This window comes from Macrosteles quadrilineatus, unplaced genomic scaffold, assembly GCF_028750875.1.
Source record: "Macrosteles quadrilineatus isolate MER2022 unplaced genomic scaffold, UCM_ALF_1.0 Scaffold_3__2_contigs__length_128488019, whole genome shotgun sequence".
In the NCBI taxonomy this organism is placed as follows: domain Eukaryota; kingdom Metazoa; phylum Arthropoda; class Insecta; order Hemiptera; family Cicadellidae; genus Macrosteles; species Macrosteles quadrilineatus.
The window spans coordinates 81,533,812-81,556,721 of NW_026542596.1; the positions used below are offsets into that span (position 1 = coordinate 81,533,812).

The 22,910-nt window shown below is 33.0% G+C and overlaps 1 protein-coding gene across 3 annotated transcripts; it reads left to right on the top strand.

The window, feature by feature from the left end:
• The first annotated feature begins 468 nt into the window (after window positions 1-468).
• LOC128988813 (mitochondrial folate transporter/carrier-like) lies at window positions 469-22,439 on the top strand. 3 transcript variants are annotated; one of them, XM_054410476.1, is made up of 7 exons: window positions 469-857; window positions 5,180-5,330; window positions 8,661-8,798; window positions 10,276-10,390; window positions 11,209-11,322; window positions 13,672-13,846; window positions 21,369-22,439. In XM_054410476.1, exons 1-7 carry the CDS (start codon window positions 704-706, stop codon window positions 21,479-21,481), a joined length of 960 nt encoding a protein of 319 aa, XP_054266451.1. In that variant the 5' UTR covers window positions 469-703; the 3' UTR covers window positions 21,482-22,439. The 3 variants fall into 3 exon arrangements, with proteins under 3 accessions (XP_054266451.1, XP_054266450.1, XP_054266449.1); XM_054410474.1 differs by having other exon boundaries at window positions 472-857; window positions 13,672-13,817; window positions 21,340-22,439; XM_054410475.1 differs by lacking the exon at window positions 21,369-22,439 and having other exon boundaries at window positions 13,672-15,295.
• Window positions 22,440-22,910: the final 471 nt, after the last annotated feature.

A 22,910-nucleotide genomic window follows, 5' to 3' on the forward strand; every position in this document is an offset into this window, starting at 1 on the left:
TGGACTTTGACTTTCTCTTTCCCCACCCCCCGCGTTGTTTGTCTACAAGGGCACTGACCTCTCACGTGCGCAACCCTCACTGATCACGTGAAATAAATAACCAGTATTTGAGATGCTTCCGCATAATTGGAAAAGTTAGTTGAAAATTCTAACTAGTTAGAAGTTATTAGTTAGTCCCGTAAAAATTAACTGATAGAAGTTATTAGTTAGTTAATTTAAAAACAAACTAATAAAATAGAAGTTAGCCAAAAAAACTAATGACTAATGCTATTCGATAGAATTTCTATTCGTTATTCCCAAGTATGGCTATGCCATTATAAGGTAAGAGACTCCACGCTGTTTTTGAGCTTCGGAGGATTTGGAATTATTCAATTCGGATTGGATTCTGATTCTCCGCTTTTCGTTTTCTCCCTTCTGCCTGCATCTTTCCTCAGTCCTCACTCACTCTCTGCAATGTGCATTCTTTCTATCTGCCATTCTGCCTTTCCGTAATGTCATGTCTTTTTGTTAGAGTGAGTGATGCAATAGTTTCTCTATTTAACATTGGCATTTCATGAAATCATTCCTGTATTAACTTCAACCATTGCTATTTAATTTACATCATTGATCATTTTAATGGATAAACAATTTTTCGCTGTGTTATATTTAGTGAAGTTGAGTAAATTGTTATTGTGACAGCCAGGGTCATTCCTAACCTATTACAATGTCGTCTGCCAAAACGAACAGTGTAAACCCTAATTCAAAACTGGCACTTTTCAAACACGTAAAATATGAACATTTAATAGCAGGTATAACTGGAGGAGTAACTTCAACTTTATTGCTTCACCCATTGGATCTTATTAAAATAAGATTTGCAGGTGAGATGTCGTTCAGTTTTATTACCTAATCTTCCTTAGGTTTCCTACTGTTCATGTCTTAGCTTAAATCACGGTAACTTAGCCTAATTTAGTACAGTAATTTAATTGGTTGAGGAGTTTCTTTGTTACCTATTTAAGGGTGCAGTCGTGTCTGTGTGTTGCTGAACCCCCCACCCTCCCCAAATCGGTTGCAATTTAAGTTATGGTATATTTTTACTTAATTTAACTTTAATCAGTTCAATCAACTCAAGGCTCAGCCTTTAGCATTAGAAAATCACAGAGGATAACCGGACGTGGGTTAGGCAACCGACAGTGACGTCACTGGGTTGTGAGGGGCCTGGAACGCCTTTACCACATCGATACGATGAACAGCTATCGGTGTTTGTGGTGTAACTTAGTGGATAGATTGCTTGGCTGTTGTGCGAGTGGTCTTTGGTTCGAATCTTATCGGTAACTTTAACTGAATGCCATTTAACTGTACATCTTTTGTTAAAATTTTTGGCATTTATAGGCTGCCCTAATTTTATTTTATTAACAGAATTTAACCTTCATTTGATTTTTTCATCATCAGCAAGTTTGGTTGGTTAGGTTAGGTTATGACAGTAACTGCCAGATGCCTAATCCACGTCCGGTTACACGTCCTACCGGATGCGTAACCTCTGCGTTAGAAAATAGCCTATGTAAAAAATAGCAAGATAAAAATTTTGAAACAGGTGTTTAAACTTAGGTCTGAAAGAGAGAAGTTATTTTCCTCTAACTTTTAAGTTTTGTCAATGCTCTTAAATTGTGCTGTTCAAACCATGACCAAACTAACATGACTTGATAAAATGTGTCATAACTTAGGCATCCAATCTTTGTATTGTAGGACTTAGTTAGGTATTCATTCCAGGTAGGAACCAACACAAACGAGCACAGTGAGGCTGAGCATTTTTTAACAATGATTGCTCGTTAGGTATTTCTGGGTGGAAAAGCTCAGTGTCAGTTTATGACAAACATCACTTTAACTTATTGCAATTTTTATTGCTCAGTGATAGGTTTACTTTTGGTTAGAGAGATGTAAGTTACCAACTTGCGCCAGCAAACTTCTTAAAAAGACCTTGTGCTTCAAAATGGTCATAATGGCTGAAAATATTCATATTCAATACATAACTTAACACCTGATATCATAGGGCCTATCATGTGAAAACGATATCAAACACAAAATATATTATATCAAACTAACTTAATAGTTTAGTTATTTTATCCGATAATATATTGAATGTTCTTTGCAAAACTGTACCTACCTTTTATGAAACGCAAAGGATACACGTCCGGTAACCGTACGTGGATTAGGCATCCGGCAGTGACGTCACCGGGTTGTGGGGGCTCGGAACACCATTAACCCAACTATTCTGTGGAATGCCGTCAGTGTTCGTGGTGTAGTGGATAGACTACTCGGCTGATGTTCTAGAGGTACCTACTTAGATCAAATCCCATCGGAGTCACTTTTTGTCAAAGATTTTGCTTAGAATGCCATTTCTTTTTAACTGTACATCTTTTGTTAGAATTTGAGACATTTAACTTATAATTTTATGTTATGAACAGAATTTAAACTTCATTTGATTTTTCATCATCAGCAAGTTTGGTTAGTTAGGTTAGGTTATGATGGTAACTGCTGGACGCCTAATCCACGTCCGGTTACCGGATGCATATCCTCTGCCTTTGTGAAAATCCCAATAATACTGGACAGCTGCATCCAGTACTCTCTCTCTCTCTCTGAGCAATAACAAATAATTATTAGCATTTACAACAATCTTTCTCATGAACTGATAGTGAGTTATTGCTCACAGAAAACCCTAATGAGCAACCGTTAAATGTTAAAAAACACACAGCCTGGTTGTCGTCATAAAAGTTTAGGTGAACAGCTGGAATACTGTTTTAAACCATCGAACAGCCTTACTTCAGGATTGAACTGGGGTAAATCTGTGCAGTAAACGAGCACACTAACTTAACCTTAACCAGGCCTACTATGCCTATTATTGAATTAATGTAAAACTAAGTCAGGAGGTACCACAACCAACCTTTTGAACTATTCAAGCCTGTGAACGTTGTTGCCTATGCAGCATCAGGCTTATTTTTTTGTCATGGCTTGCATACAATAACTTCCTTCTCTCTTTCCGAACTTAAATACTTACATGTGAGCAATGTGTAATTTGGGTCATATTTTCATAATAGGAAAAAATAGGTCTAGTATTGAAAATAGGCCTACGGGAAACTCTTCAAAATGGGTCATTAGGCTACCTATACATCTTTTACCTACAAACTCATCTTAAAATCCCCTAGCTGTTTGCTTTATTTTGTTGATATTAATTTGTAGGTTAATTGATCAGCTTTTAGCCTCTAATGAAAATTTAGCCTTTTCTATATTTAATTTGACTAGGCCTACAATCTGTATTTTCGCTTTTCACTTCCCCACCTTACTGTCAACAAACTATAATTTATAATTTGTCCAATGAATAAGGTATAATCTGCCCTACTATCTATTAAATTCTATCCAGCAATGCTAATTTACATAATATTCCAGGTATATAAGGTCTTGTTTAGAAAGTAGGTCCAAATTATTTTATTAATATTCTTAAAATACCGTACGCACCATGGTGTGTCAACGTAAACATGTGATCTAATCATATCTTATAGGAAATGTAATCTAATCTTATTTTAAGTGCATTTTCAAGCAGTCAACTCTGTTATATTATAGATTAGCCTACTGTACATTAAGAGAACCACTCTTCCTACTAATATATTTAGCCTAGAGGCCTATTTATTGTATCCTTAAACTGTTTCATTTGCAATATACGGGTGTTTCAAAAGAAATATGTTTTGAGTTTTTAAACACTTTCAAATAAAAATTAGCCTACTTGATTTAAATCCTTTCATGAGAGCTGATCAAAGTTTCTTTCCGAGTAACAGAACTATAGACAAACAGTGTAAATATATACGTATGTAGGTATATACAGATTAACGACTTAAATACAAATAAAACACTTAAGTTATAGAGTATAAAGTAGTAGAGTATAAATGTAGTAGAGTATTAGAGTATAAAAAGCAATTAAATAATAACAGAACAAAACACAAGAGGTGACACGAGGACCTAACTTCAGGAAATGCAGGTTTAAGAGGTGATATGCCTTAACGGTGGCGATGTCCATTTCATGTGATCCTTAACATTCCGAATAGGTTAAGTGTAAGGGGTAGTGGGGTGGAGGATTTTAAGAGTGCAATGACGATACATAGAATCAAAAGTTGTGATTAAGGTATTTTTACTTAACTACAACTGTCGATTTGCCAGTTGGCAGTCATGTATCACATGAAATAATAGAATTTTTTGACTAAAATACAATCGTCTTGAAGAAAACTCTGTGAAGTCACCTCTCAAGAGTTGTGTACCAATTTTGGCTTGGTCTATGTTGGTTTTATAAAAATCACAATTTACAAAAATTACAATTAATTAGCTACACATAACATAACATTTTGTCCACGCGGCTACACTTAACTTAACTATGCTTGTTATGGTAAATAGATGAACATATTCCAGACATGTAAATAATTGTAGACCTTACACCACATAGTGAACACTTAGCGTTCCATTTGTGTTTAACATTAGTATAACAATATGAAATTTGTTTTTTATGTTGATTGATTTAGGAAATAAATGTTTGTTTACGTTTGTTTATAGAGGTAAATTTAACTTGTTAAAGATGGAAAAACTTCTTTTAATATGAAAAAAAAACCAAATCAATGCTTCTAACATTGACCCCTTAATGGATGGTAGGTGTCAGATTCTGTAGGCCACGCTTATTAATATCTGTATATACTTGGTAGGCTGTAAAAATGATTCAATTGTATATTTAGGTAGGATCAATATCATATCAGGTAGCTGTACATATTATTTTTTGACATCAAGTAAGGTGCTCTTTTTAAATGTATAATTATTTATAACTACAAGTTTCATTCAGTATAAATCATTATTCGTAAAATCTCCTAGTAGCCTATTTATTTTGAAACACCCTGTATTGCAGCTAGTGTGTTAGTTGTAGTTTTATTACGTATATGAAATCATCTTTAAGGTTTTGAAAAAAGGTTTGCAGTGTTTGGCTACAAAACTGATTCATAATATTTGATCACTTTCAGTAGTTGTCTTGGTGCTGTGACTTTCATCAAACCCTGACAACCTAAATTTGGCTGTTGATGTCAGGACTAATGATGATTGTTACCTATGGTGCAATTATGTAGAACTGTAAACCATTGTTTTGTGGATTTTTGGGTGACAATTTTTATTGCAGTCAACGATGGGCGGACGCCTGTGCCGCAATACCACGGGTTAAGAAACGCTGTCACCACCATCTTTCAACAAGAAGGCCTAAGAGGTCTTTACAAAGGGGTCACACCAAACGTGTGGGGATCCGGAAGTGCTTGGGGATTTTATTTCTTGTTGTAAGTCTAATAGAATCGCTGAATTTTTCTTACTGTGAAGTGTGTCGGACAAGGTGTATTGTTCTGAAGACTAATAATGAATCTGTTGAATCTGATGTTTGTTTGAAGAAATTAACAGAGAGTTTGTCTTGTTGAATTTATTGTGTGGATATGTTTGTATTCAACCACTTGAGGTCTATTTTGAGACTTTTTCATTTCATAATTATATTCAAAATTTAAGAGTGATTCAATATAACCCGAAAGTAATTTTCATTAATGTACTACTCATTATGGGATGAATTAAAAATAATAAACTGATTTTAAAGATATACTTTACGATGTATCAAAAGTTAAACTCATATTGATTAAATGAATCACTGCATGTAAAACACTTATAGCCTATATTAAAAAAAAAAACACCACTTGTACTAAACTTTAACTGAGGAAGCCCATTAAGGCAAAAGTATCATTTTTTAAATGAACCAAAACCTATGCATTTTGACTTATTATTTCTGGATAAATTTTATTTTACAGGGTTTTACAGACTTGTTTATTAAAGAAAAGCATCGTTGTATTAGAACCTAGTCCAGCTCATTGGCTGATAAGATATTTTAAACAACTGACTATTAACTAATTCAACGACGTAGCAGAAACTGACTAATCAACCAATTAACGATGCTTCCAATTTTTTATAGTCAGTAGTTGTAATCCAATTAAAATCAAACCTAGACTGAAAATAAACTCAGGCAAATAAAGTTTTTGAATGTAACTTGCAAGAGGCTTGTATAAATTGGTGGTCACAATTATTTATATTTGTTTCTCAATCAAGGTCTGTGGCATTTTGCTATAATTTTGCAAGAAAATGGTCATGATCATACATTTTAATTGAATCGAATAAATTGATTTAAGCTAATTAAAAAGTTGAATGTTTAGCCTAATTGAACAGCAATTGCTGCTTAACACTACATTTTTGCATTGCAAACTTAATACAAGGTAATAATTGCGGGTGAACGCATTGTGAGTAAAACAAAAATAGTATATTTCATAACAAGAGTAAAAAATGAGTCATTACATATTTGAGACCACTTCAAATGGTCCAGAATATGTATAGACCCACTTTTACTTGTGTTTTGGACGTTACTTTTCGCTACACTACAAGGAATAATTATTTTCTTCTCATAGCATTTTTTAGGTTATGCCTTCAATTTAAAGTTAATATTTACTTTAGTTGTTGAAAATTGAAACAGTTGATAAAACAATAACAAATATTTATTTGTTTACGTCGGCAAAAACCAAAAAAGATAGTAAACATTACTTTCGCTTAGTAAACAATGAAATAATGGTTTTTGGCAGGTGATAAACAAGCAACGAAAACAGGTCATTTCATAGTAGTGTAGCAAAAACATTTTTTCATTTTACTATCACAATTTTGTTATTGAACGGGATGAATTAGATGGATTTAGATAAAGACCAGTAACTATTTAAAAGTATTAAATGGTTGTTAAACGCTTTTGGTTATTATTTATGAACATTAAACCTTATTGTGATCTGTACAGTACTAAGTTTAAAATACTCATTCAGGAGGCTTGCCTCTGAACTGGTGAGACAAATATTTATGGTGGTTTCAAACACTAACTAATTTTGGACTGGTTTGAAAATTAAGCTAAATAATCCACTAAGATCAAAAGTCAAGGTAAATTCCTCTACTGTCGTGAAAACAGAGATAAATAATATTGTGAACTACAGAAATACACTTGAAGTTGTTTTTATTGTGAGAGAGAAGAAGCAAAAGTACAGTCTGGTTCAGTTATAGTGTCACATTTCAATAACAATCCACTCAAGAATCGGCTTCTTTGTATTTATTGGTATACAGCTAAGTTGGAAAATACGTTTCAATAGCACATTATTCTAGACCCCACTCAACTACCTACGTTCAAGTCTAGGCTGATAATTTTCCAGTTCATAATCTTGGAATTAATAAAATTGAAGAAGCTCCTAGTTAGTTCTGTAAACTATTTTAAAATGTGACATGAATAACAAATTAAATAACCTAATTAAAAACCCTCAACTACAAAAAATACAATGATTTTATGTACCTTACCGAATTTTAAAGTTTTTAGTTTTTACAAAGTAAAATAGATCTCAAGTAGCTAATAAATTTGATTAAAATAGTCCAATGTTGCACAAAACTGAAATGCTTCTTATAACAAATTCAAAGACCCTTATTAAATTATGTTGTGAAAATTAAAAATTAATTAGTTTGGCTCTAACCTTTTAAAACCAGTCTTTCAAATAAACAAAAAATTAGAAATGTCAAGGTTAGAAGAATTCTTTACTTTACATTGATTTGAGGAAAAAAATTATGTAATGCAATTAATTGTCTGATGGGTTTGTATAAACCCTCGTGCAAAAAATTAAACTATAAAACAACTTGATCCCTATCAGTTGTCAGGGCACCAAACTGTTGAACTGTTCCACTTTTTTCATAACAAGTTTACATTTTGGTGTGCTCACTTGGAACAAATAACTCACTTCATTATTACAATGAAACATGTTTATCACACCATCGGTAGGTGTGGTTTAAACCATACTACTTAAATCATTTGCATTTCTCTGGTCTTCACGAGCTTTGTACAAAAGATTAATTTATTGTTTAATGTAGTTGTTTTTATACATTACTTTCCTCTCTAAGACAAGGGCATAGCTACTCTTGGCTACTTTCTTCTTGTGTTATTCTCTCTGCCCAAAGTCTAACAGTCGAGAAACATCAAGCTAGTATATCTTATATTCACATAAAAAGCCTTACTAGTAGTAAATAACAATAATATATTTATTGAAATGGAAGAAATTACCTAGATACACTTGCTTGTTCATTTTTTAATGTGCTTTGGCAAAATTAATTATTTACTGTTTTGATTTGTTACCGTAAGGAATCCATCTCAAAAATTTTATTTAAACTTCTGATTAAAAGTGATGAGGGGGCTATAAGATTAAAAGAGGGGAGATTTATTGAGCAAGTTTGGTGTAGCTGTCAGTCAAATTGCTTCATTAACTTAGTAGGGATGGCCTCATCAGCCTAGTTTGCCCGCCTCAAGAAAAATAAAGACTTATTGAATTATACAACCGGTAAACTTAATAAAGATATATATTTATCTTCTGAGCTCAGTTTGGTTAAGTTCTTTATCGTAGTGAGAAAACTGCATGTAGCCTAATAAAGTTTTTCTTAAAAAAATTTTAAACTAACAATTCTAACTTTAAATTATTTTGTTCATAAAATTCAACCTTAAAAGCCACTGTCATGCTTTAAATATTGTTAAACCTCATAAACTGAAGAAGCTGTATATGTTTCAGTTATAATTCTATCAAGAACTGGATCCAAGGTGGAAACTCAAAAACACCGCTGGGCCCGACGATGCACATGGTAGCGGCAGCCGAGGCCGGAGTACTGACTCTGGCCATGACCAACCCGGTGTGGGTGGTGAAGACGAGGTAAACAACGACTGTGATAACTCTTTAGACCAATATAGTTTCTTTTCATATTGTCAGATTATCTTTTGACCTCTGAAAAGCTGATGAGGTGTAGATTTACACCCGCACTGAGGTTATGACTATCCGCAGTACTGTCCTGATAATTTAAATCACAAGGCAAAAATATGGTTTGGATTCCACTACAGTAGAGTCCCGCAAACTCGGCGTAATGTGGACTGTAAGGGTGCCGAGTTTGTGAAATGCCGGGTTATCGGGAACTAGGGTTAAAAACAAGAACAATACAATTTTTAATCTTATTAACTACTTCTTTTATAATATTAGTAGGATTACAAGTTAGTATTAAGTCATCAGATATAGTAAAACAAATCATTTGTACGAGCTGAGAATGATTTGACTTGAGCTGGCTTGAGTTCATGTTTAACTCAGACTCAAAAAATCACCAATTTTCTGAGCCAGGTGATGGCCGAGTTATCCAGACTGCCGGGTTATCGAGCGCCGAGTTTGCGGGACTCTACTGTATAAGTTGAAGGTCCTGTAGTTACCATTGGCTGTATGGGCTATCAATAACAGCTGTGTCTAAGGAATATTTCAGCCTTAGTCACTAACAAGACTACAAGATTGCGCACCACTCATCCTACACTCATCACCATTCTTACTAGGCTTAAAATACCTACCTTTGTATGGTCGTCATTTCAATTGAAAGTATTAAAGTACAGTATCAAACAACCTTGCAACCTTCGAAGAATATTTTTGAACCAATATGCTAAATGTAAATTGAAGATCGTTCAAAGTGGTTCTCGGCTAGTCACAATCACCATCCAAAGAACCTGGGCATTTTGGTATTGACTGTTGTGGAAAATATTTAGCTGTGCCTTGATTATTCCTTGTCTTTAATCGTCTATCCCTTTCATTTTAGGCCACATTTCATTCTCCACTATTTTCAATTTGTGTGCTGAATCTGGGAAATATTTCTAAATATCTTATCCTTTTTGGTTGAAATTGAAATGAAAAAAAAATTAAATGAAAAATTATTACAGGTAAAGTTGGGCCAATTGTCATTTCTTACACTTAACCTGTACATAAAGAAATATACAATATTTTAACAATCAAATCAGTTGTTGGAATTGCTTGTGTTTTTGGCAAGCTCTAAGCTATTTTAATTTTTTTTCTTTTGAAACTTATTTAACATTTATAAATAAATTACTGTATTGTTGTAATTAGTTTAATGTTGATATACTTTGTATGTCCTTCTCACACCTCCTAGGCTTCCTAGTATTTTCCATGTTATTTCCTGATTGGCAAGGTTAGTACCTTGAACCTCGGATTCTAAACCCCCTCGCTTTGCCATATGACCAACTTGTATTATAGGCTCCCCTGATAGTATAGGATTGCAATAGCCTATTTGTCACAGCTTGTTCTCATTGGGCCAATCAAAACAAATTCTACAAATCAAATTTATTTGTTGTTTATGTTACAGGTTATGCCTACAATATGGACGGGAAATAGACGTGTCCAGTAACCAGCAGTACTACGGCATGGTGGACGCTCTCAAGAAGATCTACAAAGCGGAGGGTGTTCGGGGACTATACAAGGTTGCTAATCTGATTATAGATCATACAAAATTATCATAGTTTTTTTAAGGAAAAAAAGCAACTTGGCTTTAGAATTATTGTTAAGGAGAAAGGGAGGATACACATCCAACTCACCTGTATAAAGAGTCTCAGGAGGTTAATAGAACACATAAAAGTTACAAATTAAACTGATAATTTGTCCATTTCGGGGCTTCTTCAAAGGTAGCTTTAAAGAATAAAAGATCAGGATATTCGTTTATTTTAATTAGACATATTTGTTCTTTCTTATTTTATCTGTGCAGTGAATTTTATCCAATCTTATAATTTTAGTTACCCGTAGGCCTATTAATTATTACTGATCATCTAGTAGTATTCTGAAATTCAAGTAACTTTATTTATTTTGACGGATAAACTACAAACGTCTTATAACAAAATTTCTCAGAGAGTGTTGGATTTTTATTTTAGAGAGTTAGTAAAAACCCTAATAATAATTGTAAAAAACAATGAAACTACCAACTAAATGTTGATTTTACACTAAACAATTCAATGAAATTGTCAGCCAACCAAGATTTGGGTTCAAGTGGGCTACATGTCTAAGGAACATGGCAGACTTAGACAGTAACTAGACTACAAGATCTGATCTTACACTCATACTTGGCTTAAAATACCTACATTCGTATGGTCGCCATTTAATTTAAAACCATAAAAAATATTACATGTTACTTTTGCTGAAATTTTTACAATACCTAGAAATGAAGTTGAATAACAGCAATGATTTTTTAACTGATACGTATATAGTATTTACAAGTACATGTTCTAACCTCATGCTGTGTTCGCAGGGGTTTATCCCAGGAATGCTCGGAGTATCTCACGGAGCTTTACAGTTTATGACGTACGAGGAGATGAAGAACTGGTACAACAAATCTCGACACATGCCCATCGATGCAAAAATGGTGAGTACTCTTACCTACGCGGCCACTCCGACCCAAAAGGTTTTTGGCCTCGCCAACAGCCGCGTAAATCTGAAGGTCGCTGGTATGATTCCAAGCGAGATTGTTTCCATACTCTGATGCCATTCGTCATCGGCTATCAATTAATGGAAATATCTATCGAAAAGGTCAATGCTATGTAGTAAAAAGTGCAGGTTTTAAATTGTTCCCTTACAAAAAACATTTAACATTTCAAATATGTAGATAAAGACAAATAAAAATAAAAATGAGTTAATTCAAAACGAAGCTTCACAAAAAGTATTCAACAGGTTTGGCCAGGCTCAAGTTCCACTTTCACAAATAAATATTGGAAAGGAAAACTCTACATTTAAAAACATTTGACAATAATTCTTTAAAATTGTATTAAAATAGTAGGCTAAGTGTTATATTAAACAGTGTTGTATTGTGGTTGTATTTATGGGTTGTAGTTTAATTTTCCTGTGTTATTGTTGCTGGAAGTGTGCCAAAAAGTAAACGGGAAGGTGTTTACAGTACTCATAAGTGTACTAATAAGTGTAAAAACAATAATGATATTAATTGCGTTAGTTGCTAAATTTGGTTGATTATTTGATGCATAAAATATTCCCCATACCGTACGTCATCGGAGTTATTATTAGTATGTTACATGGTATCTCTTCCTTTGGAAGAACCTTTAAATAGTAAATTTAAAATCATATTGGTGGATCTTTTGTGGTTAAACACTTCCGTGATTTCATCAGTGTAATATGATTTTATTTCAAAATAAAATATTTTTTGGGAAGACATATTCTAACTTCAAAGGGAGGTAGGTATATCCGTTACAGTGTAAGTTTGGTTTTTCCTTCGTCACATCGCGTCAGTTCTTATCGTACTTCTGTGTCAATGAATGAACCCTCTAGCATAGTTTAAAAAAATTGATTACAGGGTTACTGTTAAAGCTGGAATTCCTTGACATGGGGGATGTCAGTTAGTTGTCTCAGCCTTATCAATGACATAAAGTTGTCAATATAATCTCTCTATGGAATGTTAGGTGTAGTGGAATACTTGAAGTGAAGTTGGCTTTTATTCTTGAACTGTTAGGGGCCTCCTACTTCATAGTTCATAGATCTAGTTTAAAAGGAATATAACCTTTCTGTCATGACAGTAGCTGCTTAAATAGTATTTTCTCTTTGTACCATATTTTACAGCCAAAATGTTGTGTTATTTTTAATAATGTTACCAACCCAGTGCGCCAAAGTCCGTAATATAGGCAGGTGCAAATAGTTTGTCAAGATTGGTACCATTTTAGGCGAGGTTTCTATGTTTGGATTTTATTAGACACGATAAGTTATTTCTACATAAATATTTGACCTATGTGTAGAATAATATGATAAAATGTAGGCAAAAGTGGTGAAAAAGGTAGACGCCAACCCGTACAATAGATAGCCTATAGTTCAATAAGAAAAATTTAATAATTGCTGTGATAAAAGGATTTTCCACTGATTTCGTAATGGAATGCTATATTGCAAAACATGACATTATAAAGAAGGAAATCAATTTTATAATCAGAAAATAACATTGCAAATACTTATTTGGTAGAATTCAGTAACTTCCAATAAATGTGTCTTGTTTGAAATACAATTTTAAAATGAACAGCTGTTTCATTAAAAAGTAATATTCACATGGCCAAAATGTAAACAACTCTGTGGAGGGATCTTTAAAGGCTTCTGGGGCAGAGTCCTAAGGGATTTTGCTTAGTTTTTCTTTTGATAACTCATCTACAGACCAAGACCTTTCTTTGGACACCCCTACCAAGTTTCTACGCCCAGCCGTTCTCTCAAATTAGTGGGGACAAAGTTTCCCATTAAATATTTACATTCCCCATGTTAATCTTATGGGAGAAACTCCAACTTTGATGGCCTGTGGGGTAAAGCCCAAGGATTATTATTACAGGAATTGGTGAAAGGGGGCATCTACACAAAAAATGCTTTATTTTGACATGTTGTTTGTAAAAATCCGTCCATTATTAACGGAGGAGTAGTGTTTTGTAGAAATCGCCTTCACGCATTATATATAAGGATAGATTATCGATTTTGTTACTGTTTAGGTTGGGAAAACTATTAAATTATGGCTGACTCAACATGACGCATCAAAAAGACACAAGTCAAATTAAGAAATGCTATGGACAAGCCTTTTATAAGGCTTATGTAGCTTAGTGTTAAAATGCCCTTTGTCATTTTGATTGTATTGAATACATAAATTGAATTGAATATGAATTCCCAATACAGGCTTGTAATTACAAAGAGATATCATCAATTTGTTTGCACGTAGGCTACAGCTGACTGTATGTTACAGGGCACTGCCGAGTACCTGACCTTCGCCGCTCTCTCCAAGCTGTTTGCGGCGGCTGTGACATATCCGTACCAGGTGGTGCGAGCTCGTCTACAAGACCAACACCGCGTGTACAAGGGAACGTGGGACTGCGTGGACCAGACTTGGAGGTACGAAGGAACGAGGGGCTTTTACAAAGGTCTTCTCCCATACTTGCTCCACGTCATGCCCAATATATGTCTAGTCCTGTTAATCTATGAAAAGTTCACGGACAGTAGTTAACTCGTCATATAAATAGTTAATTTGTAAATATTCTCTCGGTGCTATCAAAATTGTTTCTCCCGTTGACGCGATATCTCAGTCCCAGCTGGGTTATTCAGAATGTGTCGGATGATACGTTGTATTGGAGATTCAAATAATTAGCAATTAAAATTTCTTCAGTTGGATAGCAAAAGATATTTAATAACTTATTTTTCTGTACAGTAGGTTTAACTTAAGTAATTCCTCATTTCCCAAAATTATTGGATAGGCTTGTTACTTAAGCTATAATTTGGGACTTGATTTTCATTTAATGATTCCAGAATGGTAAAGTTGCTAAAATAAAACATTTTTGTTGACATGTTAAGTTTCACCAATGTTAGGATTCATCATGAGGCTAACGTAAAAAAATGTTAGTTTTCTGGCAAAACAATTTTTTTTACACATATTGCTCTAATCACTTGAGGTATGGTAGGCCTACAATTAAAATTTTCTAGTAAAATATCACAAAAAATAAAGTATTTTGTCCCAAAACAGAATAACACCCCCGTCATTGGTTTATAGATTATTAACTGCTTTTGTACATACACTGTCTAAATATTTTGAAGAATCATTCATTCTTGAATTTTAAAAGCTTTGACATTTTACGTTCTTGCCATCCAGCAAACCATCGTTAGTGAAAAAGTAAGAGCTTTGACTATAGTTTGTGCCCAATATTGTATTTTTTATTTTAATATTTTTTTGTAGCCCAATAGTTTGTGTCTCCTGGAGGTATTTAAGCGACTCTTTCACCACTCTGCCACAATCTAAGCCTATCATATCCGTTATTGTGGTGCTCGCGACTCTTTCTACCATAGACTAACCAACACAAGTAGACTCCTCATCCCATTGTAAATTTTGAAGCTCGTTTTTCGTGTCTAGTTCATGTACGTCGACACTGATCACTAGTGTAGACGAAATTTCCTTTCTATTATTTTAGGGTTATTTTTATAATTTATGCTTACCGTTTGGTTAGGAGACCAGTTATTGTTTATGATTAGATGGTTTTATTTGGTTAAACGAAGTTTTAAATGACTGAAATAACAAGAAACAAATTGTAAACAAAACATTACCTCTACAATGCAGCATACAAAACTAACAATAAAATTGGCTTCAGCTGTTCTATAAGGATGAGAAATATACTAAGGGAGTATGTTTAATCTTAAGTTATACTCTGCACACCCCAATTTTCACATTTTTGTATTATAATTTGATAGGCTACATCGATTATCATTCAAAGTAAAGTGTGAGTGACAAAAAAGTAATTGCCACACTCCTGAGGGTTCATATTTAAATTAATTGTAAATAAATATAAAGGTTACTTACAGTCTTCGCAATCCTGTTAGTTGAGCACTACGGCCGTTTCGGAGATAACTCCATCGTCGGGTGCGTAGTCATTATACACTAATCTGAGCTATTTACATATTTACATTTCTTACGTGGTTTCTTCATTTTCATTGCGTCAAAGTTAAATAAATAGTACATACAACACAAAACACGGACACGACACGAAAACATTAAGGCACGTGCACGGCTAAAAACTGACGACCGACTCGTAATATTGGGTATAATAATGACCGTAATATAATATTGGGTATAAAACTGAGTCGGTCGTCAGTTTTTAGCCGTGCACGTGCCTTAATGTTTTCGTGTCGTGTCCGTGTTTTGTGTTGTATGTACTATTTATTTAACTTTGACGCAATGAAAATGAAGAAACCACGTAAGAAATGTAAATATGTAAATAGCTCAGATTAGTGTATAATGACTACGCACCCGACGATGGAGTTATCTCCGAAACGGCCGTAGTGCTCAACTAACAGGATTGCGAAGACTGTAAGTAACCTTTATATTTATTACACGCAATCTGCCACACTGATTAATCTTCAATTGTAAATATTTTAACTATTTGTAAATATGAAATCTCCACAGCAGAGTTGTACTTACTTCATTTACAACTTTTACTTCTTTTACACAAAATATAAAAAAGTAATGTTATTGGACACTTTTGTTCTTCTGAAACAAGAATGAAAGAACATTTTATTTTAAAGTCCAAATCCTAGTAGGTAATTCAATGCCACATGAGTTGTAGTCGTAGTGCGAGCGGCTTAAGTGATTAAATACTGATTAAAAGAAATTACTGATAGTTATGCCTGTAGGTGTATTACACGTGTTAGTTATATTGTTTCAATTTTAACACCTACAGACATTTCTACCAGTAATATCCGAGTAGCGGATTCCCTCTTGGAGGCACAATACCAAAGACAAGATTAATTTTTTTGTTTGTATATTTTGGACACTATACATTTAACACGCCGTAATATTTTGAAACACTCCCAATGAGCCATTCTTTGTATAAAGACAGAGAAACCAACTCAGTTACACTCTTGCGTTTGATACTTTTAAAACATAACTTGAAATCAATTAATAAAATTATTGCTTGATTAATTAGTACTGATTCTCAGTTGATCTTATTTGCTGATACTGTACTTGCTTATGCATTTCAACATCGCTACAAGCTATGAAACATTGTCATGTTGTAAAAACTTTATAAAAATTACTCCGAGGTTTAACTACTGTCGAATAACTCTCTTTAGGTTAGGTTGTAATGATTGCCTCTTATCTGTTTGATTATTAAATTATGTAACAGTCTGAGATGAGGCTGTCTTAAATATATAACTTTATTATTTAGCATGATGAATTTTATTATCTTTTGAGAGGTTTGATTCAATTTGATTTGATTTGTATGGATTTTAGTATCTCCTTAACATGTTCTACAAATCTACAACCATAGCTTTTATTTTTTAAGACATGAGTAGGTTAAAAAAATAAAATGGTGGTAAGGGCTTTTGCTGGTATTATTACGGCTATAGGTATGATCAATATCTTGATAAATTTAGTTGATGTTACGAGTTGTAAAGTTATTTTTTAAACAATACAGAATCATCCTAACCGTTTTTGAAAATTTTAATTAGGCAGGTTTTTGTAAAATGAAGAAAATCTTTCCTGTTACATAATATGTGAATTTAAATGAATAGGTGGGTCCTCCAAAAGTGCAGTGTCGGTTTTGTTTCACAAGTTCTATATATTAACCGTTATCATAACGATTTAATTAACTGTCAGTTAGAATTGTTGTGCTACTGTATTAAGAAAATTTGATGTTTACGTAATCTTCCAACATGTTTTAAAGTGACCAAAAAAGGTGTGGCAGCTAACCTTTTTTGTGTTCCCCTTTCAGAGATCATTATTAAAATTATTGTGCGTGTTTAATAAAAGTCAGCTATTTTATTTCCATGGATATTTTGTTACATCAACACATTATTATGTAATCTATAGTGAAGCGATTGTTTAGCAAAAGCTTAAACGTTGGATATGTTCATGTCTTAAACACTAGTTACATTGCTGAGTGGCTTGTTATATTTTTAAGATATTGATTTCCACTTATATTTAAAGACTAAGTACATTTTTATTTTTGTATTTATTAATGTCTAAAAATAATTGTAGGAAGCTTGAGTCAGACCCCTCTCAGGATGTTACTGTGTTTACATTTGTTGTTAGATGTTTATCATGATATAAATAACTTTATCTTCGGCACTAAAGTGCTTTTTAAATTTATTGGTCAAAATCTTGCACAATACAGTATAAATTTGATTTTCTAAGGACAAATTGGATATTTCATCCTTAACTTTCCACTTAAAATATTGATCTCATTCCTCTCTATTTTCTTATAAATTATGTACAGTGGTTTCTCCATAAAAAGGTTCAGGTAGAAATGGTCCTTGGTGGTATTTTTTAAACTTCCTAAAATGTTAAATACTTAATTTGTATCCTTCCATGAATCTGAACTGCTGCACAACCAATCTACAGCAATGTATTACAATAATTACAAAACTACTTTCATTAGATTCAACAATCTCGATTAAATGAGCCCTTCAATTGTGACCACCGTAGAGAATTTAGAAGATATAAAACTGAATTATATCTCAGTGCAAGGTTCAAAAGTGGGAGAAACGTAACATTATTAGAACATACCTCAGTAACAATGTTTATTCAAGACTATTGTAAGTGTTACATTGTAACCATACTGAGTTTTGCAACATAGATTTCCCTATGCATGATTAACTTATAAAAGAACAAATTTGTAAATAACTTTTACTACACTATCTCACAAAGGCTATCATGATCGTTTTCAATGCAAATAACTAATTTTCTCTTTAAAATATTCTTGGAAGATTTTTTTTACTATTATTATTTACCTATAGTCGGGACCACGAAAGTTTCCAGGGAGGAGCCTATTTACCACGTGACTTCGAAGAAGCCAATGAGGACAGTGCGGTGTTGCCAAATCTAATAATAACAGCTGATTTGAAATATATTATTTAGTATTTTAATAAGTGTCGTCAACGGGCGACATGGCAACGTCACACTAGCCTTGTCTTGTGATTGGCTGATGCCAACCGCAGGTGGTCGTGGTCCCGACTATTGTAAATATTGTTGAGTGTATTGATGCAAAAAAGTCTAGGTAGTAAATAAAAGAGTTAATAAAGATAAAAATTAGAACATATTTTTGTAAATAAGTAAATACTCAAAGTAAGTTTATAATTCAACAACAAACACAGGTTTTTTGCTCTCTTCAAATACTCAAAAACAAATAGTTAGTAAAATATCTTGTGTTCACTTGATTTTTGTTTTACTTTTAAGATCAAATAGGATTGTTATCAGCCAAAGTTAACTGAAACAAGTTAATTAAACTGAATGTGCAACACAATTAGAATTAGAAAAAGCTATTTTGTAAACATTTCTCTAGCGAAACGCATCACTTTTACTTTATTCTGTAAATTATGTAAGACTATATTTTACTCGTTAACTTTTCTTTGTGTTGTCAAAAAGCAAATATTTTGTTTGTGGATTTTTCAAACGGAATACATACATTATAATAATACTGACGATTACATGACACACTGGGCTGTATAAATGACAGTGTGTGCAGAGCTACTTTTCTATTAGTGGTGCGGTTGTGATAGTTGGGAGTATAGAAGTGAGTATTGTAACATATAATAAGACTGTGATGCAGTGGCTGGTCCACTACCTACCTTCTGTGTGTTACATTAAATGTATCACAAACCCATTAGTTATTTTATTTCTTCCTCTTATTATAATTAATTATGAAAAATAGGAGTCTGCGGGGCCTCCACAATATTTGGGTTGCTATACTAAAAATAATGGAGCGAAGCTTGTGTTCGGTCACTAAGAGTTGTGGAAGCGGCTCGATTATCGAGCGGAGTTTTTATTTTTAAGATATCATCGCAGAAAGCATCTGCAAAGATTGTGTGAAAGTTAAAGTTCTGTGACTGCAGTAGACATTTAAAATTTGCAATCACAGGATATAATGTTTAAAGAGGCCGCCAACCTCTTTAAAAAAAAAAAAAATAAAAAAAAAAAAAATAATATTTTATGGACCAAAATTTTATAAAATTATGATTTTTATAAATAAATAATCCTGTCTTTTGAATTAACCCGATTTTTGCCCGAAACCCAAGGGTCAACATTTTTTCACCTGGCCAGACCCGAAGTAAAATATTCTGGCCTGCAGGAAGTTTTTTTTAATAAGTGTTACAATGGCAATGTCAGTTTCTAAGACAAAAAGCAATAAATATAAATAATCATCACTTTAGAAATACAAAAGCCTTAAGTTAAATCAAGTTATCAAGTTAAACATATTGTCTAAAAGAACCTTGGGGGTTTGAAAAAAAAATTGAACACAAAGAAAGACTAAACAGTAAACACTAAACAGTAGTTTAGAATAGTAAATAGTTTATAATTCTTTTGAAAATCAATATTTTTTATAAATTCTAGATATGTAAAGTTTCTTTTGTGTTCAGCTTTCTCACAATAGCCATTTGGCTCATTTCTTCTTCACCACGTGTCTCGCACATGGCTAAGATCCAAGGCCTTACGTCTGTTGTCTTATATTTACTCATTGTCTTCATGAGAACTTGGACTATCATATCCGACTTTTAATCCATCCAAAATTCGACATTCGTACACTGTGAAGAACTTTGATCAAAACATATGTTTGAACTAAATAAGGTGTAGAAAAAAAGAGTTTTTATGTGAAAACCCTTAAGAAATCATTATTATTTTGTTCAACTAGTGAGCAAAGTGGCACTTAAAACTAGAGAAAAATGTTTATCAGTAAAAAAAAAAACAAAAACAAAACACTGATCTCAATTTCTATATTTTATTTTGTCTACAGTTTATGAAATGTAGCAGCTAAAAAATATTATGATAAAGAAACGTTACTAAAGCATTGATGTTATGATGTTTTGTGGCGGAGCTAATAGATTTTTAAATTCATACAAGGCGTGAAATTTACTCGGAGTAAGATTTGCTAAAATATGGGGGGGGGGGGATGTGGATCAGGTCTATATTGTTATATTGACTTTAAGCAAAACTGGTTAAAGTGACACTTTGCAATAAAATAGCTGGCTAAAACATTATAGCTTTCACGACGAGTAGGTCGTTGAAGCTGTGTCGTTTAAAAGGTTTACTGGTTAATTATAGGCAATAATTTTTTATCTTATGAGAAACAGGCATAAAATTAACTGTTTGGAACAACTAGTTACATGCGGAAATCAAATTGTATAACAATATTTCAGCTAGAGTATAGACTGTAATTATACAATATTTGCTTAATATTATCCATAAAACCAGTACTCGATTTGCGGCGGAACGGTGTTCCGGTACCTCTCTTTCGGAAAGATAAAAATATTGGCATAAATACAGGTACTAATCACATTAAATAGGTTATATTTCCGGCACCTCATTTTTTACACATCGAGCACTGCTTTAAAGTCTTAATAATCTTAAAGAAGCTATAATGGCCAAAAGCTTAGTAACAAATTTTTTTATAGTTGGCAAAAAAAATACATTACAGAAATTTGAATCTTCAAATCTAAATAGAAAGGGATGAATAGAAAATTGTTAACCCTCCTAAGAAAATGCCTCTAGCCAGTTAGTGATGGTAGGTACCGTAGTATATGGAAAGTTACAACACAACTACCTTAAAATTTCTTTCACCAGAGGGGCTTCTTCAAAAGTAGGGCCTACTTGAATACCTAGTTGAGTGAATTTGACTACTTCTAAAACAAATTCTACTTAAAAAACTGTTTCTACTTTTTTCTACTCTTGCATAGGATTAAGATATTGACTGTGTTGTCGACCTTTTGTATGCTATCAGTTGTCTATAACTCCTTTCTTAGGTGAGTTAGTTGTGTATCCATTTCTTCTTCTATGTTCTATAACAAGTGCTCTCTTCTAAAAAAAGTCATGATATAGAATCCTTTGCTTAGAAAGGTTAAAAACAATGAGTAAAATCGGAATTTTGGTTGGTTACAGGGGCGAAGGATGGCGAGGGTTTTACAAAGGTTTAGCCCCGAATCTAACCCGCGTAGTTCCTGCTACCATGGTGACATTCCTCATGTACGAAAACGTCTCGAGGTTCTTGTTGAGCTATCGGCCGCCCGAAGTTATCGTCTAGTCCTGACATCGATGTAGTTTCTCTAAAAGATAAATTGGTGTAGGCAATCAAAATTTTATTTAGCGATTTTCTTAGCTTTAAAACAATTTAAGGTAGAAAGAAGAGATACACAACTAACTCAACAAAAATGACTCCAGAAAGTAAAATCGGGGGGCTTCATCAGCTGTACAAACATTCTATTTTCTTTAAGTTTATGAGGTTATCTGTCCTCTTTGATATTAACTGCCGAGAACTCTTTTATTTGGTGAATTAGTTGTGTAACCGTTACTTTTTCCTTATTGTATTCCTAAATCAAGAGCTTTTTCCTTCAAAAACTAACCTTAAAAATCATTTAGTAATTTATTTAATATAACTTATGTAAAAAAAAAACTTGACTGTAGAGTTCTAAAAGATTTCAATTTAGATAAGATTAATAGTCAAGGATAAAACTGTCCAAATTGAAATAAAAAAAAATATTTTTATTGGTTGACAATACACATAACTTTACACCTAGGGACAAACGGTTACTGTTTCTGATCCTGTACCGTAAGAAAGTTTACAGTATATTTAGAAAATCCAGACAGGGCGTTCAATGCTCTGTTCCTATGATGGACTATGCATTTATTTAATTTTTTCAATTAGAAGAGGAGAAATTCTTATGTTTTGGTAGATACAGTAATTAGTTAGTCATGATTTTTTTGTAACACTTAAAATGTATGAATTTGTAAAACAAATGATTGTGCAAGTAGTATTCTGCTATAATTATTGTGCTTTTAAATAATGTAAAATTCAAGTTGAGATTTTACTCTCCAGATCTGTATTACTTCCTAAACGTATGCCGATGGTAAAGCTCTTATGAAATAAAACCAAAACCCTCTTTTTTGAGTTAATTGTTATTGAAATCAATGTTTGACTTAAAGCATATCTCGATGTTTTGTGTCCCTAAAGTAGTCAAAAAATACAATTTGTTGACACTTAATCTTTTGTTTAATTTACCATAACATTAAAATTTAAGACTTAAGATAATATGACAATACATTAAATAAAAGTAGACAATACATTGTCTAGTAGCTTTGACTATTAATACAACAACCAATAGTCAATGCTAGTAGTAACTTCAACAGCTCTTTGCCATGAGGTCAGGCCATTTTCAATGGTGGCTGGCAAAGAAGTATTTACGTGTAAGGGGAATCTTTTAATGATAGCAATAGTGAATTCCAGATGAAAACCAGCTAGATCTAGCTAGTAGATGCTAGTCTTAACCTAATACCCATATAATTTGCACAGAAAAAAATCAACTACTCGGTGTTTCATTCGGACTGTAATGTCAAAATAATGGAGGCAATGAGGTGATCAATTCAATTCAAAACATCTTTATTCGTTAGTATATTGTATATACAAGAATTCAATTACAATCATTTCAAGTGTGTAGTTGACAAATGAAATCTGC